Raw genomic sequence first — 26443 nt, 5'->3', positions numbered from 1 at the left:
GAGGCGGGAGGGGAGACTCGGCGGTGTCCCGGGCGGGTGGGCCGTGCGGGGGACATGGCGGGCCGTGGTGGCGGGGGGGATGGCGGGCCGTGGGGCGGTGGGCCGTGCGGGGGATGGCGGGCCGTGGGGGGGGGGATGGCGTCCCCACCTCTGCCTTCTACCCCGCCATGATTTCAGGCCTTGGGGGACTCGGGAGCAGCTCTCCGGCCGCCGAGGGGAGGGGAGGGGAGGGGGTGTCTCTGGACGCGCTTCGATCTCCGCTGACTTAAGCGTCTAAGGGGGCACAGACGGACCCGCGCGAGTTTTTGTCTGTCGGAGCTGGGAGAGGGGAGGGAGGCCTGGCCGTGCGGCGGGGGAGCGGGGGGTCCCCGCCGCGCCGAGGCCTGGGTGGTGGTCGGGGGGGTCGGTGGGGTTGGAACTGGGTGATCTCGAAGGTCCCTTCCAACCTCAGCCGTTCCGTGATTCCGTGGTGAGGGCTCCCCCTTTTACTTCCCACCTACCACCCGCCTTCGCTTCGGCGTTTGCTCGTGGTACGTTTTATGAACTTGAGAGAGGCAGCTTATTCAGCAGGCAGTGCTCTGGTTTCTCGGATTGATGTGTAAGAGAAAACGTGCAGTGTTTGAAACGGGCTTTAAACATTTTTTGAGTAATCTATTCATTTATTTATTTAATGCAGGTTTTCTAAATAAGGCAAAAATCTCTCTCTTCACATGAAGAAAAGCAGAGGCCGGACGTGTCGAAAGAGAAGAAGAAAACACTTGCGAAGTTGTATGGATGGAGGTACTATCTCCGGAAGTACTGCTACATAATAAAATAGCCCACTGTTTGTCAAGGTGTCATTTTTATAGTGTATATTCGTCAAACACCTTTATGCTTTGAAAATGACATTCGTGTTAGCTTTTTCTATGCAAATATTCTGGCATTAATTTACAGTTCCAAGAAGAGCATGGTGAATCATGGTGAGCTCTCTTTCTGGCTAATGGCAAATACTACATTATTCTTAAATTCCTAGACCCTTGAATATGCTGCATAACTCTGACAGTTCTGAGTTCCAGACACTTAGAACTTAGTAGCCTAGTTCAAGGAGAGCCTCTCTTGCTATTCTATTATGCTGTACTAAAATTTCCAAACCACAACTTTTCTTATTATACAGTAATTTTTTTCAATTTCTTTTATTTTCCAACAGAGTGCTATTTTATAGCATCAATCCCCTCTTTATTTATTTTCAGTCAATTGCAGTCACAAGCTGGAATACATTAAACTTAAAAAGTGGCTGAAAGACAGAGGATTTGAAGACAGTAATTTAAGGCCAGCAGAATTCAGGGGTACGTTTTAATTATTTCTTGGTGATGCAAATTTTGTATTCTTCTAAGGCTGTTAGATTCTTGCTTTAATTTTAAATCACACACCTGGCTGGAATCAGGAAAAAGCCAGTTGTCTTTAGTTTTTTAAGGACTTCTGGCAAACGCACATGAATGACATTTAACATAAGCTAGTGAAGATGGATGCCTGAAGTAGTGTAACCTCTTTCTTATATGACAATTTTGTGTAAAACTCTTGTACAAGAATACTCTGATATGCTGTAAAATGTGCACACCTATGCTGCATTCCTTGTAGAAACCAAGATTTTAACTGATAGTAGCAAAATTTTAAGGATTAAAGTAATATCTCTTTTAAGTGTTTCCAGTGTTGGAACATAACCCTGTTATAATGTCTTAATCTTTCCCTGTGCAAGTTCAGCAGATAGAATCATAGATCTAGTGATACAGTTAATTAAATGATTTTAGAGATTTCACTTAGTACTGTTTACAATAAAGGAATATACTTGTATTTTTTGTCTTGAAGTAGATTATGTTTGGAAAACTTTTGCAGTATTAAAGAGAAAGTAGAGAGACTAGTATGAATCAGAAAATAATGTTGTGAATAGAAATTGTGAAGTTTAATTAAAACTCTGAAACCAAGAACAACAGCCGATGATGAAAGATGTGTTTAAATAAAATCTGAGAAAAAGAAGTTGAGTAATTGCTAGAGCTGGACAGCAGGTTTTGCAGGGGATGCAAGGGAAGGGTTTTCACAGGGTCCTGGAAGATAAAAAGAGAATCAGAGAACAAAGAAATGAGGTTTAGATCTGGAGCAATCCATAATTGGCTTTTATGATTTGTAAGAGATAATATTCTTTTAGAGGTTTTCCTTGCCTGTTAATTTATTGCAACTTGTCATAGTCTCTTGTATTTTACATACATGCGTGTACTTAATCATCCTTCTTGTTCCTGCTTCAGATACAGGAAGAGGAGTGATGACAACAAAAGCTCTTCAGGTTAGTAACATTGATTCTAATGCAAGAGGTCCTCAGGTCCTTTTGAGACGTAACAACTTTTGTAACAAGCAAAGCTCAAAATTCTAGTCAAGGTTTTCACAGTTCTTATTGTGAAGGTAATTTCTGGTCTAATACCAGAATTTGCAGTGTTGACATGTCTGTAAGATTATGTCCTACGCACCATGAGGACTTGTTGGATGAAGACTTTCCTGTACTCGTTTACAGAGATTCAGTGTGTAGTCTCATGTTTCAGCTTAAGGCAATCAGTGGCTGACTGGAACCATAAGGAGCAGGGCTCTTCCCTCCTGTATGCCTGCTCCCTCAGCCACTGGCTCACAGAGCTTCCTTTGCACTGGCTGTAGCAGTCTTCCCTCACTAGTGTGATAAGTTGCATCAGGAAGCTTAACTAACAGAGAACTCACACTTTGAAAAAAATATTAGCTTTTATAGTTTTCTTTCTTGAAATCTCCCACCTTGGTCAGGCCAGTAGCATATCAGGAGGGGCATGGAGAAAAGGGATGGAGCTTTAAGGAGCTTTAGACTTTATATTATCTTACCCACAATGGGAAACCACAGCTTTAACTTCACTTTGATGGCACTCTTCTTTGTTGTAGACCAGCTAAAGAATCTGTAATTTCTCAGACATTCCCAGCAGAAAAGGGGAATGAAAAAAAAACCTTGCCAGTCAGATACTGGCACAGAAAGACTGAACTCTGACTGAGAAGTGCCTCTGAGGAAATAGGCTTGTTGGAGAAGTTTCCAAATGGATGTGGGATTGGTACATCCAAGGGCGGGTAATCAGACCAAGAACATTTTGCAAAATAGAGAGTACAGCAAGAGACGCAGTGGAGAAGTCGTGTAGGGAGCAGTGTGTGTTCTCATGCTGGCTCAGGGTTAGAGCCAGCCATTGAAGCCAGAGGCTCAGATTATCTGCAATACTGGGAGTCTGCAGTAAGGGAGATGAGAGCTAGATTTGTTGGGCTTGAGCAAGATAGGGAAGCTCAGGAGAGGTGTGGAAAGAGGAGAGCATTGACTTGATTCATATCCTCTCCCTACAGGCAGGGACACATGGCTCAAGCCAGGCATGAAAGCTAATTTACACACACAGCAGCTTGGCAAACGAGGTCAGGGTGAACATGACCTCAAGTATCCCTACCCCATACCGCTATGTTGATAGAAGTTCAGGTATTTGTGAGATCTAATCTAAGCTATATCTCAGTACAAAGAGAGTAGCCAGGCACAAGACTTCCTGTGAACAGCTAACTTCCTGCACATGACTGCACATGACTGCAGTGGTCCTACTTCCCTGAACTGTGACTGTCTTATAATCATGCCAGTTTCCATCAATTTCAGCGTCACATCTGTTTGCTTCCTAACATTAGTGTTCTCTGCAGGATGGCCTCCTGTTCAGAAATCATGTAGTAGATGAGTCATTTACGCTTTACTACTGTTTGTGTGTGATTGTTTTTTTTTCTTCCCTTAAAGACAGGGGATCTGATTATTTCATTGCCTGAGAAATGCTTACTCACCACGGCCACTGTCCTTAGTAGCTGCTTGGGAGAATACATTATGAAGTAAGTGAAAAGTGACATGGCAAGCTGCCTTTACTGTGGGTTGCTCATTAGTAGATGAATCATCTGAAGTGGTGGTAGGACTTTATACTGCATCCTCTAACTTGTGCAAGGATTTCTTGTGGACTTTCATAGAATGGTTTGGGTTGGAAGGGACCTTAAAGATAATCTAGTCCACCTGCCCTGCAAAAGTGTGATACCTCCCACTACACCAGGTTTCTTCAAACCCTATCCAACCTGCCCTTGAACAGTTCCAGGGAGGGGGCATCCATGATTTCTCTGGGCAACCTATGCCGGTGTCTCACCGCCCTCACACTAAAGAATTTCTTCCTAATGTCTAACCTAAATCTACCCACTTTTTAACTGTTCCCCTTTGTCCTATTACTACATGTCCTTGTAAAAGATCACAGACATGTGGAATGTTCAGATAAGCAAGGTTTGGACACGGAGTATCTATCCCCTTTTAGTCATGCAGAGTTGGTGGAATGATACAGACTTGAGCTTGGCCAGTCTCTAGAGCCAGGTTAGAGCTAAATGGCAGTTATGAATGGTTTATTGGGAATTTGTGAATTTGCTTCAATAGGAGAAGGAAGATAAAATCAGGTTGCAAAGCAGTCATATGACTGTGGCCTTTTATAAAATTCAGAGGAAATACTTATGCTGGACAATGAGTACTTGTTATGCATCCTAGAACACCCCCCAAAAAAAAACAAACAAAAAAAACAACCCAAGATTTGAGGCTGAAATTGTTACTAGAAAGCAGCTTTTATAGCCCCTTTGAAATCATCAAAAGAACTTGGAGATGAACTACAAAGAAGTTTAAAATAGAAGCTATTTATAACATTTAAAAGAACTAGAAGGGAGGAAGGGAGATAAAGTACTGCTGCATTCATTTCCTGTCTCACCTCTGTGTATCTGCTATGTTGGTATTTTTATTTTATTTTCTAATAGATGGAAGCCTCCTGTATCTCCTTTGATAGCGCTGTGCACATTTTTAATAGCAGAGAAGCATGCTGGTGAGAAGTCTCTGTGGAAACCATACCTGGATGTTTTACCCGAAACATACACTTGTCCTGTTTCTTTGGAGCATGACATAGTAAACCTGCTTCCCCAACCATTAAGAAAGAAGGCTCTGGAGCAGAGAACAACAGTCCACGAGTTGTACATGTCCTCCAAGGCTTTTTTCTCTTCCCTGCAGCCTTTGTTTGCTGAGAACACAGGAACTATTTTTAACTACAGTGCTCTAGAGTGGGCTTGGTGCACTATTAATACCAGGACAATATACATGAAACATTCACAGAGGGAATGCTTTTCTCTTGAGCCAGATGTTTATGCATTGGCACCATATTTAGATTTGCTAAACCACAGTCCAAATGTGCAGGTAAGAAACTTTAAATAGATCACTTAATTTCTTTGTTTGCGAATGCACTATCTCAATAGAGTGTGCATTTGTGTGATGGATTAGGAGAGTCTGGAGGTCAGTGAGAGATCTCATATTGGGAAGTTGTCCATTGAGGACACACACAGGCTGAGTACTTGCGGTTCATATAAACCCTGGAACTTGTTATTCGGCCAAAAGCAATTGAATAAAGATGATTCAAATGTTTCAGTTTATGTAGCAAAGCAAAGGTGCAGGGAAAGTCCACATGGTTATGTGAGATTTGTGTCTGGGGTAGCTATTGGGAAAAGTAACTTGTAAATATAACCCTACCCTGCTCTTCTGAAAGGCTCACCTCCTGGGACAAATCTTGACTTACATGGTCTCTGTATTGCTTCATCTCTTGCTGAAGCTTCTGGGTAGCTTTAGGAAAGTGTGTACAGCAGTTCCACCTTATGTCAGGGACTATGTGCCAACAGAGCTGGGATAGCACAGAAGTGGCCAACTCTGCATGAAGCCATCATTAGTTGTGTTTCTGGGGCCTCCGTACTAGGTCTACAGAGTGGGTGGCACATAATCTGCGCTAAGGTTTTGATATTTGTTATTCTTTATACCAGTATTATAGAGTAAACCTGGTGTGGAATCATCCAAATGGGTTGCCTTCTCAGACATCTGTAACACTGTTTTGTTCCACTGTTTGGGAAGTGTTCAGTGCTCTTGTGTTTTCATATTCAGGGCCTAACGCCTTTTTCATCCTGTCTTCTTGCCAAGAGTAAACCTTTTATTTTTAACTTCTCAAAGGTAAGGGCTGCATTTAATGAGCAGACAAGAAGCTACGAAATTTGGACAAATTCACAGTGCAAAAAATACGAAGAAGTATTTATCTCCTATGGGCCTCATGATAACCAGCGCCTGCTACTAGAATATGGATTTGTTGCCATTGATAACCCTCACAGCAGTGTTTATGTCTCATCAGGTTGGTTTTATAGACTCTCTTAATATTGAAAGGTACAACAGTAGAGAGCAGGGCATCTGAGCATATTGATGCTAGCTGTTTTCAAAAGAAGGCATGGGTAAACAGGGATAACTAAAGTATAGTGAAGAAGTTAATGCACTTGCATGTATGTAGATATATATGCACAGTGCATAATATGTACAATGCTTATTAAGGCATTATGATTTTTTTTCTTAGTACCATCAAAGTATTTGTGTGCATTTCTAAGAAGGAGAATAGAGTTTTGTCCTGGTTTGAGCCAGGATGAAGCCAGTTTTCCTTTTACTGATATATTTTTTTTTTTCAATCCAGCCAAGTCTATCTCTTTTTCTCTCTCTCCTTCCCTACCTGAGTGGGAGGGGGAGGGGATCGAGAGCGTTGTTGTCAGACCTGAGTCAAGCAGTGACAAGTTTTTTACCACTTTGAACTGCATAGAGTTTAAGAACTGGAGTTTTAAAATTGAAAGTATTCTTTGGTAACTTCCGTAAAATTGCAGTTCTTACCAGCATGTATGTAGGGCTTCCAGTTGAATGTCTTTTATTATACCATTGACTTCAGGATTTAAATCCTGATCCCAATGGACTGAAGCTGGTGAGAGTGGGTGACAGCTTTGGTATGAGTTGGGATTTCCATTATAAGGATACAATCCTGGAGATTACTGTTAGTTTTTGAGAAGTACATACTTGAAAAAATATTATTGAAATGTCATTTCAGAATAAAGAATTGTTGTTTCTTGTACATACAATTTATTTAAATATCTATAATGTGTTTTTATGCAGATACTCTCCTCAGATATTTTCCACCACTGGACAAGCAGAGAAGTGCAAAACTTTCCATTCTAAAGGATCATGATTTCTTAGAGTAGGTATTGGGAGTTTTTTTGTTTCCCTGTGAACTTTCTTTTAATTTTTTTCTGGGAGTAAGAATTTTCTTCTGGTATTGAAACCCAGTGTAAAATAATTAAGTTTGCTTAATATTTATTTATTTATTTATTTATTAAACAAACTGATCTGCTTGCTATTTGTGAGAGCATATATGAGTGATAAACATCAATCTCAAAGCTTAAGGTAGGTTTCAAGGTCCAGGCAGTGTCCTAGCTGTGGACAGCAGCAGAGTAGGGGAATCAGGGAGTCTTCTAGTTCTGAAGACCAGATCTTCCCTTGTTGACACTTGTCAGGAAGAAAGCTATACTGTAAAAGATCACCATACTTTCTGCATCTCATCCTTTCTGACTCTTTAGCAACCTGACCTTTGGATGGGATGGACCATCTTGGAGACTCCTTACAGCCCTCAAGTTGTTAAGTCTTGGAGCAGATGAGTTGTAAGGTTCAGTAGTTTTTTAATATTTAGACAAAGTGCATGTGCTATTTTCCTTTATCTGCTCTTGGCTCTGTGTGAGATACTGGGACAGTTGTTTTGGATCTCCTGTGTCTATCTCATTGACTCCAGGTGAGAACTGAAAGAAGACAGAGAACATTATATAATATAAAGTCATTGCATATTTGCTGCTTTTGTCTTTTGCTTTCTTTCATTAAACAGTAGACACACCCCATTGTTTTCCTTTTATATTTTGGGAACCAGATATTACTGTGAGGTTCAGACTCAAGACCTTTTTCCTGTTCATTTGATTAAACTTTTAAATGCTCTTGACCTTGCTTGATTTCTTTAAAGCATGTGTTCCACAGGCTACTTCTGAAATTGTAGGACCAAGTAAGCTAAAATTAATCTCCGGTGACTGTCAGCACAGTTTTGATTGTTTGTTCCAAATGGTAAATTTAACTCAGACAGCATTAATAGAAAATGGTTACTTGGGCTTTGTTTGTAATAGTAAATTAAAAAAAAATAATTTAAAAGAGTAAGTTTTCTCTTTTTCAAAGCTATTTATGCTTGGAAGATTCATTGCTGAGTGGAATCAGTCAATTATAAGAATTAAAAATAAATTCCCATGGTACTGGTTTCAAGTCCATGACATGTCAGTGTGTGAGGTGAAGTTTAGCAAAAGCCATATAATTAAGTTGTGAGGGATTAGCTTTTACTCCTCACTGGCGCTGCTCAAGTTGGCAGCGTGGCAGAGCAGTGAAGATCCAAAGCAGTGGGCTAAGTGCAGACTGTGGCTTTGGCTGAAAGGGTTGAAGGATTGGATGTGCTGCTCCAGACCATTAAATCTCTCTTCTCTTCTGCTTGCCTTACCAGTTTTATATCAAAATGCTTTGTGTCTTTTTCATGTATGCTTGACTCTACTTGCCTTGTGCCAGTGATTTTATTCTTAGCATAACCATATGTTTATCATTCTGCTGGGGAATAGAGATTGTGTGTTTTGTTCTAGTACTTGCTGGAGGAGAACGCTGCTTGGTGATGTAATTTCAGCCAGAAATGAACAGCAGACTTTGAGTATAACAGCAAAAATATGCCATTTTCTCATAGAGGAGACACAGCATGTTCTTCTCCAGGTAATTTGAGTCATTTCTCTCCTAACAGAAATGTAGAGCAGTGTAATTTTCTGGGATGAGAACAGAGTGAGGGAGGGAATTGACTACACTGGAGTGGTGTAGGATTTGTTTCTGGGGTGACTGACAGCACTCAATTGCTCAGCTGAATTAGTGGCTGCAGCAAGGGAAGGAACCTTGTTACAAAGCTTATACAAAACCTGTGAACAAGTGAAAAGTGTTTAACCTTTCTCTGCCTACAGTATCAATGTGTTTGTTGAGCCTACTTCTTAAAAGAAAAATCAGGTTTTTATGAGGTGGGCACATAAGATGCTGCAGACCTGCCACAAGTGCCTTGTTGCAAAAACTTAAGGTTGTGTTCATTAAAGCCAGTCAAGCCAAATGAGCTAGTCTCCTGTGAGGGAGGTCTGTGCTCTTAGAAAAAAATCTGTCCTTCCTTTCTGAATTTTGGCAAACAACATGTGTGCTTAATGTCAAGTTGGATAGCTATCATGAAAGAGGGTTATTAAACCCACAGTTTTGCCAGTGAGGCACGTATGCGCACAGAGCATGAGGTGAATCTGGTCTTGAGCAATGTCTTGAGGATAGTACAGACATAGGAGCCTGATGTCAGGTAAACATTTCCCTTCCTGTCCTCGTTTTTGATCTGCTTCCTATTCACATGATGATTTTTTTTTCTCCCCCCTGCCTTTTTCCCCTTATTTTTTGTTTACTATGACAATTTCTCTTGTAAAAGATTAAAAAAAAAGACTGTTTTGATACAGTTCATGGAATCCCCACTACAGATTAGCTTTCCACACATTTAATGTTCATGTCCTATATTTTGTAATTTCATCCCATTTGTATAAACTTCAGATTTCCCAATTGAAAAGGAGCAAAGAGAAACTCAAAAAACACCTGGCTTTGGTAGAAGCACTTCGCTTGGAAGATCTGAAGATACTACAAAAATCAGCTGAGATTCTTTGCAACTTGAACATGGCAACAGCTTGACCTATCTGGAGTTGTGATAGCCGTGGCTGACTGGATCTCTTTTGCCTTGCTCAGCTATTGTAATGGATCTGAGGAGCAAAGAATAATGTAAAATGTCATCAGAATATGACTACTTTTGTTCACAGGGCCACACAGGACCCAGAGTCTTATTTAGTTCTTTGATGAGCTTCTTCAGTAGTATGATATGGTAGCCCAAATGGTGGGGGGGAAGCACAGGTGGCTTTCATCACATCTTGCCCAAATCATGGCTGCTGTGAGCAGAACAGCTTCTGGGGTAATTTGTGCAGCCCCAAGATAGTGGGCTTCCAGCAGTCCTAGGCTGCATGTGTGGCTAAAGCATGGATCATAGGGTCAAGCAGGTACTCCTCAGCATGTATTTGTGCTCTGGCACTTGACAGAGAGGCAGAGGATAGAGCCACTTATATTTGCCTTATACTGATTCTTTACTTTCTCCCTGAGATCTGTACATGTCCCTAGGACTTAGCAGTTTGTGTGGAGCCTCTTCATTGCTGGTATAATAGATGTGAACTAGAGCACAGATTGTTCCTTTTGTGACCATCTCCAAATCATTCCCTCAACAGTTTCAAATCAAGTATTTCTTGGGTATAAGGAAGTGTGAATTTCCTTCCTTCACTCTCAAAGCTCCCTCCAGACTCACTAATGTGTGGTCTGGCTCCTGCTGGGAATGAGAACTGAAAGGATGTTATCACTTTGAACTTAGTTTCTTGTTCCGAAGACCACCCAGGAAATTAATTTGGTTTCCATTCAGTTCTGGTGATCACATTGAGAAATGTCTATAAGGGGCTAGTCTCATGAGCTGCCTTTCAGCATGAGTTCCACCTAGGTAGGGAGCCTGAGCACCCTATGTAGTTTAGAGAAGAGAGAGACTTCTTCAAAGGGTGTTTCAGGGCAGGACTCTTACTTAAGGTATATAAACTTAATTTATAATTGTGGTTGTGTTGTGATTATTTTCCATTTTGTGGGGAATCACATTTTGTAGAATTTTTCATTACTGTTGTTAGCATTTTTTAAGAGCTGTGTTTTTAAAGAGTGTTTATTTTTGTAAATATATTGGTATACTTTCTACAAGACTTCTCTATTTTTGAAATAAATGAAATTGTATACAGCAGTAAAGGCATTCTACTAATGATTCAATTTAAAGAAAAAATGCAACAAGTGAAAACTGTTAAGTATTCAAGCTCAAATGCACTTTCAGACTTTCTTTAATACCTTGTGAACAGGAATGTTCCTGTGTAAACTTTCTTGGATTTCAGGGCTCCAGGGTTTTCACTGCTTTTTTTCTGCATCGGTTCGTTGGAGACAGGAAATGTCTTGATACCTGGAGCTCTGAGAAGGGCCTTTTCTTCTAGAAGGATATGTTGCTTTAGATTCAAAGCACTGGGGGAACTGAGAAGTCTTAACTGCTGTTACTCAGTTTCCAAACCCAAACATTCTTGGGTTTGAGGTGCCATCTTCATAACTTCTTCCTAGGATTAAGGATATTGTGAAAATAAGCTATTTTCTCCCTTGTTTACTCTAATGCACTGAGACTCTTTTGTACTCTCAGGCTTTCTGTGTAGTTCACATGGAGATGCTAACAGTGCATGGTTACTTTACATTTCACAGCAGAGGACAGGGTGAATGGGTTGGGAGAGGAATTGAAGAGCATTTCTTTTATCATTTGGACCAACTTAATTACCTATTTGCCTAAACTGTGGTTTTAACCCCTGAAAAGTCACTTGGCACCATATTTTATACTCTGGTCAGTCCCATTTTGAAGTACCTTCTGGGTGCTGCGGAATTTGGGAACACAATCTACTAACCTCACCAAGGGCAAATCTCATCTGTTTGCATGGGGTCCTTCCTTACAGCTGAACCTGGCTGCCACAGAGATAGTGAGGCTGAGACCCTGACCCTCTGACTATTGTTCATTAATTTCAGTTAGGTCCAAAAAAGGTCTATAGAAGTCATGGATGGCATGAAGTGGGGGGATGGTGACTGAGCTGTCACAGCACAAGAAGTAAAGGCTGTCAGAGAAAGCTTGAAGAAGCCAGATTTAAAACAGTGTGGTAACAAATCTGCTGAGGTTAATGAAGGAGTATGGATACAAAAGTTGACAGGGGTGCAGAGCACATATGCATGGAAGACAGCCAACCAGCCAAACAACTTTGGTCTTGTGTAATCCCCTGATAGTAAAATACCTGAAGGTTGGGTGGTTATTGATGGTTTGTGCTTGACCTGTGCTTGGTCTTTTAAGGTGCTGGTGGACACAGTGGTCAACAGGGTACTAGGCTACAGGAAATCTTGCTTTGAACATGTCCTGCAGTTTTGAAGATTACAGTTGAACTGTTGGACCTCTTACTTGCTTTCAATAAAAACTTTTTCATTTTCTAAGAACAGATGTGTTTCTCATTTTATAATTTTACAAGGTGATACCATAGTTAAAAGAGATAAGGATGTTTGGTGGTGGTTTGGGTGGTGGTTTGTTTTGTGGTTTTTTTTTTTCTTTTCTCTGTAGATGGCTATTTTAAGGACAACTTCTGTATTATGTGTCTTGCAAGCTGGATACTAGTTTGGCAGAAGTTTATTTTCTTCAATGTTGCACTACAGGCTACACATTTTTGCCTGGTGGTTTGAATACGGGCTCTACTTCTGTAACTCCTGCACCCCTTCCAGGGAGTGTAGGAAGGGGACCTGACAGTGCTGTAGAGTAGGAAGTCTGAAATGCTTGTCTGTCTCTTGCATGTAAGCACAGCAGTAAGCCACCAGCCTACTGTAGCAAGTGTTCTGAATAGAGTCAAGTGTATTTTGTGTCAAAGGCAAAATCCTGCCGGAATAAACTATGGAATTTGAACTAGTACTTTTGTAACACACATCAACAGCAATGGACTTTTAACAGGAATAAACCAGTCTAACACAGGTCATGATGTTTCAAGGTTGGACTGGGTGACCTTGCAGGTCTTTCCCAACCTGAACGATTCTATGAACCTATGATCGTTCAGCATTTATATATGTATGTGCCTAGTCAGCAAAAGCTTAAATTCTTTTTTGACTTGAACCTAAACTACATGGAAGACAGGGCTGGGCTGAGAGCTATGATGCCTGAACAAGTAACTGCACAGGGAGTGCTCTCCCGCTGTCTTGCAAAACAATAAATCAGGTTTATGAAGAGTGAAGATGCTTACTCTAAGCCTCTACTTTAACTACAGCCCCTTTGAGCTGCTAACGTCTTAATCACTTGGCTTTAGTGATGTGCTGCTAACATTTGGCTCTGGCTTTCTGTTAGTCTAAGAAGGGATTTAGCCATGATCCTAGTGTGGAAAGACTGCATTTCCATCTTTGTATAAATTTCCTTCCAGATTGTATCTGAACATCACAGCAATAGTAGCAATAAGCCTTAGCTTTTTACCATTAGCAATACAGACATCTTGTAAACCATGGCAGTGAGGCAGATTGTCTTCCAGCTTGTGCAAAGGAGTGGTAAAGCAGGTCTCTTTCTGTGACTGCAGGGAGGACACTGGGTTTGGGTACATATACTGAAGGAAGCTTTATTTCTTTTGATAAGTGTGAGACAGAAATAGCACAGTTTGATTTTTTTTTTTCTTTTTTGAGAGAAGGGAGTTGATTTAGTGCCGTCTGAAGTCACTGAAAAGTGATAAACATGAAACCTTATGACAGTATCTTTCCTGTGTCAATTTATGTAAATACAGCATGGATTTTCTTTGATCTTCTACAGAAAGTGGCTTCTAGTTTACAGTTTTCTTCAGCTGTAATGTGTGGAGATCATCCATCATTGCTAAGTGCCTTTAGACCTGTCCATTTCAGGACAAGATAAGGGAGTATCAACTCTCATAGCCTGATATTTAAAGCTTTTAGGTACATTATGAAAACATTTCAAAGATTACACTTCCAAAGAAAGAGCCTTTAAAAATGACATCTCCCAGGGTATAGAGCCCCTCCCCACCTAGAAGTTAAAGAATGCCTCTTTAGAAATGTCACATTTCTGCATAATTTGAACTGGTTTTTTTTTGCACTCCCTGCATCTGTGACTACAGAGATGAAGATAATGAACTCTAAGACAGAGGAAAGTTGTCTCAAAAAGAGATTTATGTTTTGTTTTGTGGGGTTTTTTTACACAATAAATACAAACCAAAGTTGTTAATAGATTAACAAATTTTCCCTGTTTGGTCTAGCAATTGATTTTGAACCATATGAAATTAACATTTTTTATCATTTCAGCACAAAAGCAGAGAAATCCCAGCTCAGTGACTGGATTCAACTAGAACTTGGTTTTATTCCTGTCTGTGGCAAAGCTTAGGTGGCATCAGTCTGTTACAGGTTGGAGTGAGAAGAAAAAATCCATTTCAAATTCATACTACTAAATATTTTAGTGGGTATCTATAATTGCAGCATTAAGTTTTAGAAAGTACTGCAATGAGCTATATCCAGTGTAAAAGCAAAGATACCAAATGAGCCCCAAGGTAAACTGTAAAATGAGTGTAAAGCTAATGCAATCTCTGTATTGTCCACTAGATGATGCAACTGTACTACAGAGAAGCGAGAAATGAGTGTATCCATATGCAATTGTAATCCTCTTTAGTATATTTTGGTTTTAGTAGTAAAAAGTGTTGTCTTCGATGATACACCGTGGTTGGTATTACATAAATAGTTGACAATGTAGTTTGCTTTCAGCTGGTTTCAAATGAAATGCGAAACCTTGTAATCTTTTATCTTCTCTTAGTTTTATTGTATTTTAACTTCATTGGAGTTGTGCCTCTCTCAAGTTGGATCATGTTCTTCCTTGAAACAATCACCCAAGACATAATTAATCACTCAAATAATCTTTGTTACGTTAACTTAACCCTATGCAATGGAGAGCTGTCTTCTCATGTGCTTTTTCTTCAGAGATTAGGAGCCAGATTCATCTTTTGCACAGATCTTTTTCAATATTATCCTGTGATGTGGCTGACTGAACTCTGATTGAAACATTTCCTCTGTGTAGGGCGATTTTGTGGACTCCCCCTTGTGTCTGATCTCCAGTGTCTAATGGTAATAAGCTGGTGTTTGACCCTTTCCTTCACTGGGGATTTCTTCACTGCCCATTTTCGTACTTTTTGTCTGCTTATGGCTTTTGATGTGTGCTTGTTGCTTTGCTCACTTTTCCAGGGTCTTCTGAAGCAGCCAGTGTGTGTCTGCTCTGTATTTCCTTAGAGCTGCTTCAGATTGTCCCAGTTGCACTGTAGCTAAAAAGAGAAGTGGAGGGATCTGCAACTTGCAAAGCCACTGTTTTCTCCTGAAGCCTTCTCTTCTGTTCCTTGGCTCTTTTTCCCTGCCTCCAGTGCTGGATCATACTGCAGCATGCCAGTCTTGATACCACCCTGTGCATGTTAGGAGGCAGGTATTTGCAGTGCACTTTTAATGTAAGAACATTTTTCCACTTTACATACACCTGTACTTGTTTCACATGTGGCAGGGTGAGCTGTGTCTAATGCTTTATGTCTCCACTGGGATGCCAGAGTTGGGCTGGAGAAATTGCCAGATGAGTGCTGTATTCCTTGAAGATACATGCAACAGGCACTGGATGTGCTATTTTAGTAGCTCCCTCCCGCTGAGGCTGCTCTGGAAGGAGCTGGCACTGGTAGTTTGACTTTTTTGACCCTTGGCAGGCAATGAGGATTATGGAGAGGACAGAGGGACGTTCTCAGCATGAGGTTGGTGCCATGCCTGTCTGTACCACCCCTCCAGGCCCACCATCCAGGGCTGTATCTATCCATAAGAAGCCAGTCCCCTTTGCAGCAAAGAAGTGCCAGTGAATTTGTGTATCCTCCCCACAAGATGAACTTTGCATTGACAGAGATGCTTTGCTGTGGGTGGGCTGGCCTGCAGAGGATGTTGGCGAGAGATCAGAAGGGACAATGCCATCCCAAGATGACTCATGCTGCTCTGGACTGTTTCTGATCAGTACTTAGATGCTGGCCTAGCCAGTCCCTGGCTCAGGAGTGAGAAAACACTGTGGAGGTCATGGAAGTCTCCTAAAGGCCTGCTGGGAGTGCAGTGTGGGCTGGGCTGTGAAGGCAGAAGGGAAGGGTGGGCTAGGACAGAAGGGGCAGAGTGGTCCCACTTGAAAGAGGATATTTTGTACACTAATAAAGAGCACACACTCCCATTTGGCTTTTTTCTGCCTCAAAGTTCATCGAGATAGCTAGACAGTCCAGCTGCTCCACCAGAAATGGTGTAGTAGCCAGGGTGGCCATTTCTGAGCAGGTTGGAGAAGGTGTGGGAAGGTGAAAGGGGTAAACACACAGTCTGGGACAGAAACTCTTTACTAAATCATGTAGCATCAGGCAGGTATGTGTGTGTGTGTGCCATGCTGTGGCCAGCCAGTGCTGTCCTATCTTCATGAGAGCAAGGCTCTTGGGTTTATTTGGCTGCACAACCCTGGTTTGGCATGTTTTCTGCACGTTTTCTGCAATGTTAGAGCAGGGGCTCTAGGCTGAAGGACAGGGGAGAAACAGTACTCCTTGAGCTAGAGGTGCAGTGATAGAGGGGCCTTTTAGTTGTGCTGGTCCCTATGGGTGTCTCACTGCTCCGTGTTGTTGTGCCCAGATGGAGACTGGCATGCATCCCTCTGTGTTGCCAGGTGGGAAATCTCTCATGTCAGGCTTCTGGTGTGCAGTGCAGTCAGTCCCTCTGTTGTGGAGTGACATTAAGCACCTCCCACCATCATTCACTGGTGGGGTTTCCCTACTGTTTGGGGTAGGAGTTGGAAGATGTGAGCTGCCCTGGCTGGGACACTCTTGGGTGTGGAGCTGTTCTAGTGAGGTAGGGAATATGTATTGGAGGAAACAGAAAGCAATGAGCAGTCCCCAGATTTCCTCTTGCATTTCAAATGGTGTGCTCTCCTGATCACCCCTTTAAGTATGCTCCAAGGTTAAGATGGTGTGGATGGTTACAGAGCTGAGCTTTGAGTGTACAGTCAACAGCATTCACAAGGACAGTGTAGTTATGGCCTTTGAGAATGCTCCTTTGTGTCATATTTGATAGATTTTGGCTAATATGTTCAGAAAATATATGAGAGAGAAAGGGGAGAGTAATGTGTTGAAATACACAGAGATTTGTTTTCTCATGCATCCAGCCTAAAATCACAACAGAAAATTGGATTTTTTTAACACAACCTTGAGCATATCTCTGCTGAAAACCATGACAAAGACATGTGCTTGTACTTCTCTAAAGAAGACTCTGCTTATGGGAATGGCCATTCCTTTTTTAGATACAGTTAAAAAACCATATATACTTGGCACAAGCACTGAGGAGCACAGCAGACCCGTCTGGTCTGAACCTTAGGAGAATTAACATTGTGTCTGTCCCTGGTCACTTCCAGCAAAAACTGTGAACAGCCAGCTCATCCCATGTCTGCTTTATTCTGATTTAATTCCACTTGGCTCAAACCAAGTTACACCTCACCTTTCATATCTGGCCTCAGGGCTTCATTAGGCATAGTTGTGGTCCAAAGCTTGCTGACAGAAATCAGTTGGTTTATGTGGGTTCAACCTTTATTTTAAATTGTTTTTTTTTCAAGAAAAGAACAAAATGCTTTGCAATTGTGGGGGAGTTACTACATCCTGGCAGGAGCATCAGGGACCATGAATTATCAACCAACCTACTCTTTGCACTGGGAGCTCTGAGGTGTAGGCTGAACTCTTGCACTGGGGGAAAGCTGAATATGTGTGTGGGAGAGACCTCAAATTCCCTCTGTGCAAGGTGGCTGAATGGGGTAAGAAGTGGCCAGGTATGATACTGCTTAATCTGTCAGACATATATCCTGGCCTTGGCTCTCTTGAAGTGCATTATGCTGCTAACGTCCTGTAGTGTGGGTGGAAGTCTGATGGTCACAGAGTTTGCACCACTTCAATCTACTCACCCTTCAGGTTGTTCCTCCAGAGCAAGCACAGAGGCAAACCATAGAAGAGCAGCACCTAGCACAGCTGAAGTGCCATGATTAGGCTGCCAAATGCTAGATTTTTTACTTAAAGGCATGTTCAGGTGGAAAAAAAACAGAATTTGGTTCTTAGTGTGGGACTTTCAGAGGCCAGAGAATTCCTTTGGTGTAGCAGTGACTAGAGTGTGCCTGAACAGCCACATCTATGCAGCTGAGCAGTGCAGCAAGGGCATTTTATGTGCAATGAGATCTGTATATGCGGGTCTTGGTGTGTGTGCCAGGCAAGTGATCTATACATGCACATAGTTTGATAAATGGCACCCATACATGTTCTGGCCACATGGGCCTCATCAGGACACACGTGCACAGTGAAGCCACCATGTTTATGCCTGTGGGACTCGCTGACAAGTGAGTCCCTGGTTTATGCCTCCCTGAGAATAATCAGGGAGCCTGAGGTAGTAGCCTGAGGCAGGAGTCCTTCCTGAAGTCTGAAGGAATGTCCCTGTTGAAGTTTATAGCTGTAACACCAAAAGTAGATGGAAACTCATACCACAGTATTGACTATTTTTATTAACATATTGATTAAGGTTCTTGGGAGAATCACCCAATAAAGGTAAACACTCCCTTCACCTTAAAAAAAAAAAAAGAGAAGCAGCACTGGAAAAACTATGGGTTAAGCATTCCAAATTTCAAAAATAAATGTTTTTGTAAAAGAAAATGTGCAGAGAATTATTAAACAAAGAAACAAACACTAGACCACTGTAAAATGAAACAGCATGAGAAATGTTCTTAATGTACCCACATTCTTTGGATTCCCTTCCCCTCCTGCTTTCTCCACTGGTTCAAGATGAAAGTAAGATTTGAATCTAAGTCAATAACAAGATGCAACTGTTGAATGTCAAGTAGGGGGGGAAATGTGAGCATTACTTGGATAGTTCAGAAAACAGCTGCTGCAACTATGCAGTGTTGTACTAGTTAGGAAAAGATGCTACTCCCCTTGGGAGGGAGAGACAAATTTCTGATAACTTGGTGCCACAGAAGCAACAGGCAACATGGTTGTGATGCTGTGTGAGCCCAGATCAGGAAAAGATTGGGATCCTCTTGGAAGGTTTGGCCTTTGGGGTCTCTGTGCCATCCTTCCTTCCTCCCAGACACTTGTCTGCATCTGGTGGGTGCAGTCAGAGATGGTGAGGTGAGCATATATCATGACCAAAGGACCTGAGACAAATACTCTTTGACAGTCTTAGGTAGTAAATGTAGAGCTAAATGGACCACAATCTTGTGTTTAAAAGGAGAAGAGGTCGAAAGAGGACTAATAGTTGGTTATTTAAATCATTCTTTAACCACCTCTTGCAGTCATATAGCTTGAACTATTTTAACCTGTCTTGATGCTTTCCATGACTGATAAATTTTTTTTTTTTAAATATGATATAAGCTGTTTGTTACTGGTTGTAGGTTGCAGCTTCTATTTAAATCAAGTGCTGCTGACAGAAAGCTCCACTGTACGCCCTCTTTGCACTCTGACCACTTCAATATTAGAGAATCATTCTCTCCATTAGTGCACTTATATTATGAAGAATGATGTGGAACAGAAGTACTAGCAACTCTCCCTTTGTTTATAGCCAGAAAATATCTGACTGCTTAAAAGAACATGAAAACGAGTTTTGTCTTCTTTTCCTACTACTGTCAAACAAACTTCACCTCCGCGCTCAACATCACATGGAATTTGTCACTGGCAGGAAGCATAAACCCTACCTTGTGAATATATAACTTACATTCACTTTAGAGGAAGAAAAAAAAGTCCTTTCATCATGTTCAGTTTTCTTCACTGTTTTATTTCACTTAAAACATCACTCACTACCAAGTGGTATTTGTCAGTAGTAATTGGCAAATGCTGGAGGCAGTTTTCAAGGCTGTCTGAATGGAAAATCTCAAAGCAGTTGTCTGCACTGAAAGAAAATATTACATTTGATCTTTTTATGATTCTCGCAGACATGATGTATGTCTGCATTCCTTAGCCTGAAGAATTCTTGGTGTTTGGGTTTCTTTTCCTTTAAATGACAGGAAGTAACACTTCACTCTTATTTTGCAGTATTGTCTGAGAATTAACCACAACCTAATGGTAATGTACTTTTTTTTTTTTATGCTTTACAGAGATTCATTTTTATTAGCCATTTATTGTGGGTTTGCTTGTTGGCAAGATTCAGATCCTCTGAATGATAACTGTGGCTATTGCATTTCATCTGCGTTTGTATTTACACGTGTTTATCTCCTGATGTCTCCTTTCTAAATAATGTCTCCCTCAAAGATCGCTTTGCAATAAATCAGCTTTCCCCTAATGCAGTTGTACAAATGTATAATTGATCTTATCACCTCTGCCCTCATGCTTTCTGGTCATCAAGACAAAGGGCAGATAGCGTGTTACATACATGGTTCAAGTCTGCTGAGCTGGGATGTTCTTAGTGTCAAGTAAAGCCCAACACAATAGCAGGTGAACAGTAACTCCCAGAGCCCTGGAAAGCCTCAAGCGCTGCTTAAAAATGCCACTGCTGGGCTCTCCAGCATTTTAAAACCTTATAGCATGTGAAGTGTAACGGATTCCCATCTTTTAATAATTTTATTTTTGATTTTACGTGTAACAAAATTCCCACTGAAGGGTTCTTTTACTTCTAATGGCTAATTTTGCAGCATGCTAACAGCCTGGTGGCTCTCATTAGGTGTGCAAAATGTCCCTCTGTCCTGGAGGACTGCAGATCTACTGCCTTGCATCTGGAAAAGTCACTGATGCCTTGGTCTAGGGATTCCCAAGTGTCTGAAATCCCAATGTAATGTCTTAACTCCCTCAGCACCGGTGCAAAGCCCTGAGGGCAACAGTTGTCTGCAGTAAGCAAGACCTCTTCCAGCCACCTGACACACAGCAGTGACTTGGTGGCACCATGGTGTTCTCAGCAAATAAATTAAAATAGACAAGTGAGCCTGTGCCTTTCCACGGAATGCTGCTCCAGGGGAGAATGGCTGCCTGGCTCCTTTCTGCTGCTCCCAGCTTAGTGAAGGAAACACCTCCATGTCCTGGAACCCTGCAGGGATTACTTCTCTCTCTTGCAACTAGGCACCACCAGGCTGGCCTCTGCTGTCACAGTCTGCATGCTCTTCTGCCATCTCCTGCTGGCTGCTGGACTAGAAAAAATTAGCACTGCTTAGAGGGTTTTTTTCCAGAAAAGGCAAAATTGCTGGAAACTTCTTCAGAGAGTACGTTTATTATTGCCTAAGGGCCTGACATCTGCCTTTCCTTGCCTTTATAAAGCTGGCCTGAAAATGCCAAGACTATGTGAAAAAAACTGTGCTGATTTTTGATAGTGTCTTACTTGCCTTCTGGCTGTGCTAAACTCAAATTTTCTTTGCAATAGTTAGAGGAAATTTGATTCCAGAAATGGAGGCTTTGAGCTCTGCAAGAAGCAGAGGCTGTGGGCAGTTTCGAGATATAGCATCTTGGTTATACCACCAGAGACAAATGAAATAGCAAAATCCTGATTATCTCCTGCAAGGAAACTGTGCTATGTGGCTTGATTTGCTATAGTTAACCAAAATCATATAGATGATGCTCTGAGAAACAGTGCTCATAATGACATGGGTGTGTGTGCACAATATATATGCAAACACATGCATATACATGCAATTTCCTTTTAAATGTCAACACACCCTTCAAGACATTGTGTAATCCTATGGGAGAGAAATGACAGCTTATTTGCAAACAGTGCTGTGTTTGTTTTATTTTGTAACAGAAGTGAGTTAAGTTATTCTCCCCCCATGAAGGACTGTGGATTTTGCACTAAGTCACTGTGGGACTGTTGGTCAGGAGAGGTCAGATGAGGTTTGTGTGGCTGCAACCAGAGACCTGATTAGCTAAATTAGGTGTGAGAGGGCCTATAGAGGTCTCTCTTGGGTTGCCTGTGGGGTATGCAGTGGGCTGCAAGTGGGCAGTCAGCTCACAGGTTGGGAGAGTGAAGTCGCTCACCGGGGTCATGGCTGCTCCTCTAAGCATTAGGAAGGCTGCTGGGGGGTCAGGGGGAGGGGGTGCAGGGATGCCACCCTCCAGCCATGCTGCCTCTGCCTGCACCCCTCCACCCTGTCCCCTGGGGTGCTGCCACCCTGCTCTCCCTGTGCCACAGTGGGAAGCCTGGGGCACAGTGAGCCAGGTTGCTCTGCACCCAGTGGGGCACTGGCTGCTGGGGACAGCGGGTGCAGACCTGTAGGAAATGGAGGTTGGTTAGTTTTCCTGCCTATGGAATAACTTGGTTGCAGTACAGTGTGTTACTTAGGGTTTTCTTGGTCTCATTCTGCTGCGATGAGAGTTTCCTGTGTGTAGGAATGTGCTCCTGCTCTCACTGGGCAGAATTCAGTAAGAAATACTAGGGTTTTTTTTGCATCCTGTGGCTTGAGCTGTTCAGCCACATCTGCTGCAGCTCTGATGATCGTCACTTTTCCACAGTTCCCAAATTAATGCCACATCAGAGATTCCTAAGCCAATAGCACAATTAGTTAACAAAACGATGCAAGATCACAAGCAAAATTAAAGACAAGCTGCAGCAGTCTTCTATCCCCAGAAGCCTTGTGGGCCTTGTTTAATTATTATCTGCAGGCAGCTACTGTTGTCTTCTTGTAAATCTTGTCTGAGAGTCCTCAGGAATGTTTTGCTTTGTTTTTGTCACCCATCAGCAGAGCAATAAGTGTATAAAGAACCTTCATTTTCGGCAAATGGGGCCAAGAACTCAGGGATGTGCGTGAGAAATGATCAGTCTTTTACAAAAAAGCACCAGCCAAACATTTTTACCAGAAGGCAGCAATAATTGGAAGTAGTTTTTCCTCTAAGTCATTTGCTCTAATTTGTACATAATGTTTTAGAGCTTAGAAGTTCCACAAATGCATGTTTTTATTTACTATTATAATTCCTAATGCATTTTAATAGTTAAAATATAATTTTAACCATTAAGTATGTGTAATTTTAAGATTATTTCAGGGTCTGCTTCCAAATGCTCATCTCCCTGTCACAATGCATAAAGCTGAACTCAGATCAAAATACTCAATGAATTAATCATCTTAGTGCCCCTCCCAGATAGTATATGTCCATGTTTGCAGTATAATTTCTGTCTGAGCCATGCAGATCTGCACAAAGCCATCAAGAACAAAAGAAGTTGAGGTAGGGAGAATTTCTTCCCTTCCTAAAACAATTTGTTGATGGTCAGGATAAGCAAAAAGCATTTGTATCTTCCAAATGTGAACTGTTTCTGACCATTTACGTTTAAATCAATGAATGAGAGTCCTTCTTGCTGAATTCATGCCAACTAGAACTGCTGGGCAATTCAACCTATTTGGGGTTAAATTCAGTTCTATGCAAAAATAACCATTCTTTCTCCTACTTTCTAACACAAGGTATGTGAATAGGAGCTAAGAGATGCACAGGCCATATTTCGGCCCTTTCTTTAGGAACAGATTCATTCCATTGCACATTAGTTCTTCAGCTGAGACACCTTGAAGTCAATGGGATATTTAAACTGGGATTTTGACTGCCTTCAGGGTACTGGTGTCACCTTCCGACTGTTGGGTTCTGGTGTGTGAAAATAGTGGTTCAGTGATCAGAAGCAGAAAAAGGGAAACAGGCTATTAGAGATTATTGGAAAAGGGACAGAGAATGAAGAGAGCATTTTCCAGCCTCTGAATAACTCATGAATATACCTCCTTTTAGATAGAAATAATACAGAATAGTGTAATATAATATAAATAATATAATGCACACTTATCTGGTATAAGTTCTTGGATACAGCAAACTAACATTGATGAAGAGAAGTGCAGAGACTGAAGCAATCTTTGCAGAAAATAAGTTGAACAGACCAGTTTTCCTAAGTATGGGAAAAAAGACAAATGGGGTAGGGAAGGGTTATGATAGGACACTATAAAATCCTGAATAATATGGGGAAGGCAGATAGGGAAAGATTAAATATTCTTTCTCAAGACACAAGCAGCAGGGGGTGCCTAGTGGGATTATAAAGCAAAAAACAAAAGGGAAAAGTTTTCACAGTAGTGCGCAATTGGTTTATTGAGCTCATTACAGCAATAAGGGGTCCTGGAGGCCAAACAGAGAAATGGTTTCCAAAAGGGTCGAGACAAGGACAGAACTGATGGCCTGGATGCAAACTGGAACAAGACCATCATGTTTATTCTTTTCGCATTTTTCCCTTGAGCATCTGTCCTGGCTGCTGTCAGAGACTGGACATTGGGACGAATTATCTTATTTCTCATACAGAATTGCAATTTCTTTCTATGTTTTTATATTCAGAAGGTCCCAGATGGTATCCTCACCCCAGTGTATTTTGCTTCTCGCTCTCTTCCATCTCCATAACCATGAAAGGTGCATTGTATGCCTGTAAGCCACAAAGTGAGCATAGGAGGTGATTTCTACTTCCTGAATAGATAATGTGTGCTAAACTGTTATCCAAAGCATCTGAAAATATGAGCATGCCATTATATTTTTCAGTAACAGAGATCACAATAGCTCTCGTTAATCACAGCTGATTTCTGAAAGGTGTATGTGGGGTTGGACTAGCATAATTCTTGAGCACGCTGATCGAGAGCAGTAAAATAGCTTGTTTCTGATTTTGCAGAGGATGAACTTGAGAGATAACTCTGATTAGCAAACCAAATTATTCATGGCAGAATGAAAAGAAATTATAATACAACTTCCCAGAACCACAAACCGATATTGTGGGGCTGCAATAACTTTGAGAAAGTTAAAACAAAAGGAGGAATTGGCATAGGTCTGCGTCATTTCCAAATGATCAAAAAATACAGTGCAATGCCCACATGCTAGCAAATGATAGAGTTGCAGTTTGGAAACTTGTGGTGCCTACCCTTTTATCTAGACAATTGTATCTATTACAATATACAAGTCTCCTGTGTCTGCTTAAGCTGTCCAACCTTGTGACTTAAGTACAGACTTAAGAATTGCTCAACATTTTTATTATTTAAATCTTAAAGAGCCCTATCTTTGCCAAATCCTTTCTGGGTTACAAATTTCATATAGTCAGGGTAAGCTTTTAAAGGAAAAGTGTTGGCACTCTAACAGTGTCCTCCTTCTTAAACTGCACATAATTTAAAATCCTATAATGCTTAAAAGAGAAATATAACCTGTTTAGTTGATTTCAGTGACCATCTCAAAACAAAATGGTATTTTGTTTCTGCTCTATAGCTCTCCTCCAGATGTTTTGAGACCTTAATGCAAGTTTTTAAAAGCTGTATTAGTAACCTTGGCTCAATGTGCCTCTTACTCAAATTTTTGTTTCTTAATATAAAATTATTTAGAACAGCAAAAAGTAATTGATAGTTGGTTTAAGATTCTTGGAATGTATCACTTGGATTTTGTGCTTCATCACTTAGCTGCAGCCAAGCATATTTTTAAGATGCTCTTGTAAGACTTGCAGGAAATATATATGAGATTTAAATGTCAGGTCTCAAGAGAGCTGAGGACTGTGTGCAATTGTTTTTAGTTTTTGACTTGTGTGATTTTACTTATGACGTGAATGATGTTTTTTGCCTTTTTCTTCTCTTTCCAGGATGCCTTTGCAATGAGATGCTTTGCCGAAATAAGATTCTCCCATTTGTGTAGTCCATGCATTATTTTAAGAAGAAGCCAGATGAACAACTATGGAAATGTATTTCTGGGGTGCTAGTGACAAGGAAGATAGTGTTCCCTTGTTAAACAGGGAACAGAAATCAGAAAAACAGACTTCTCCTAGGTCTACAACTGTGTAACCTTTACCTGCCTTTTGTCTGCTTACCTGCCTGTGAGAACTGGCGCAAAACCAGAGCAGGATCCACTGGATGCCATTTCGACTGTGAGGAGAGCAGAGGCTCCCTCTCTGCCCCCAGCAACCTGAGCATGGGATTCTCTCACTGTTGTTCATATTTGTTGCTCATTTTGGGGAGGAATAAAAGGACTTGCAATACCTGTTCTGGCGAAGTGATGATGCTGTTGAGTGTTCAGCGGTGAGGTATGAATCACAGCATTACACAGTGCTGTTTGCTTTCATAAAATATACATGATGCGAGAGGGGTCACATCAGATATTTGCTTGTCTTTCGACTTGTTTGAAGACCAAACCACAGCCATGCTGGTATAAACCAACTGAGGTTAGATAGTGCTAGTAGCATGCTGTTAACTCCTCTCCCAGCTTACCACGAAAACCTCAGCACTGATACACTTCTGCAATGTGTACAGACCAGCAGAGTAATTAAATCTGTAGCTCACTGTAACATTGCAGTTGGCTCACATGAGTGGTGTGAGGAAACTGGAAGCCTGTGCTGGGAGACACTGAGGTGTAGTGCCAGTGTCTTTCCTAGCACGGGCACGCACCTATGGGTACACATCTGCTTGGAAAAACACAACAGCTGGGCTTCTCAAAGGTGTGTGAGGTGTGCCCAAAGAAAATGAACACGTGTCAAGTGCCTGATTGCCTTAGGCACCCTTGAGAGTCCAAAGTAAAGGTGATATCATGGCTTACTCTTCCAACATACATACGGAGCCAAAGAAATGTCTTAAAGACGATAATTTTACAGCATTGTCACTGTAATAATGTTTTTAAAAAATTATGCTTCTGACTGACTTATGAAGGATTGTATCAGGGAAACAAGACATGGGATGTGTGTTACGACAGCTCCTGCAAACACACCCTGGCAAACACTGCACCTGGGTGCAGAGCTGGCTCCAGTGCTGACAGGAGTGCAGGGAAGCAGCCTGCAGCACTGGTCTCAGAC

The 26443-nt window shown here is 41.5% G+C and overlaps 1 protein-coding gene across 4 annotated transcripts; it reads left to right on the top strand.

The window, feature by feature from the left end:
• Positions 1-8: 8 nt before the first annotated feature.
• On the top strand, positions 9-25645 carry SETD4 (SET domain containing 4). 4 transcript variants are annotated; one of them, XM_051614823.1, is made up of 12 exons: positions 9-36; positions 677-780; positions 1230-1325; positions 2280-2317; positions 3803-3891; positions 4840-5269; positions 6068-6242; positions 7040-7121; positions 7501-7581; positions 8587-8710; positions 19729-19758; positions 25244-25645. In XM_051614823.1, exons 2-12 carry the CDS (start codon positions 711-713, stop codon positions 25358-25360), a joined length of 1332 nt encoding a protein of 443 aa, XP_051470783.1. In that variant the 5' UTR covers positions 9-36; positions 677-710; the 3' UTR covers positions 25361-25645. The 4 variants fall into 4 exon arrangements, with proteins under 4 accessions (XP_051470783.1, XP_051470802.1, XP_051470793.1 ...); XM_051614842.1 differs by lacking the exons at positions 9-36; positions 19729-19758 and having other exon boundaries at positions 363-780; positions 25244-25644; XM_051614833.1 differs by lacking the exons at positions 9-36; positions 19729-19758; positions 25244-25645 and adding an exon at positions 9563-10831 and having other exon boundaries at positions 367-780.
• The last annotated feature ends 798 nt before the right edge of the window (positions 25646-26443 follow it).

This window comes from Apus apus, chromosome 1 (assembly GCF_020740795.1).
Source record: "Apus apus isolate bApuApu2 chromosome 1, bApuApu2.pri.cur, whole genome shotgun sequence".
Taxonomy (NCBI): domain Eukaryota; kingdom Metazoa; phylum Chordata; class Aves; order Apodiformes; family Apodidae; genus Apus; species Apus apus.
Note: the sequence above shows the minus strand (reverse complement) of the source record. Positions and strands in the feature narration are given on the sequence as shown.

What these genes read in the sequence shown, in the direction of transcription:
- SETD4 (XM_051614823.1), top strand. Translation starts at nt 711, where the DNA reads ATGAAGAAAAGCAGAGGCCGGACGTGTCGAAAGAGAAGAAGAAAACAC. An exon ending in TTGGGAGAATACATTATGAA is followed by an intron (nt 3,892 to 4,839) that starts GTAAGTGAAAAG and finishes ATTTTCTAATAG; the next exon opens with ATGGAAGCCTCCTGTATCTC. An exon ending in AGTCTTGGAGCAGATGAGTT is followed by an intron (nt 7,582 to 8,586) that starts GTAAGGTTCAGT and finishes GTTTTGTTCTAG; the next exon opens with TACTTGCTGGAGGAGAACGC.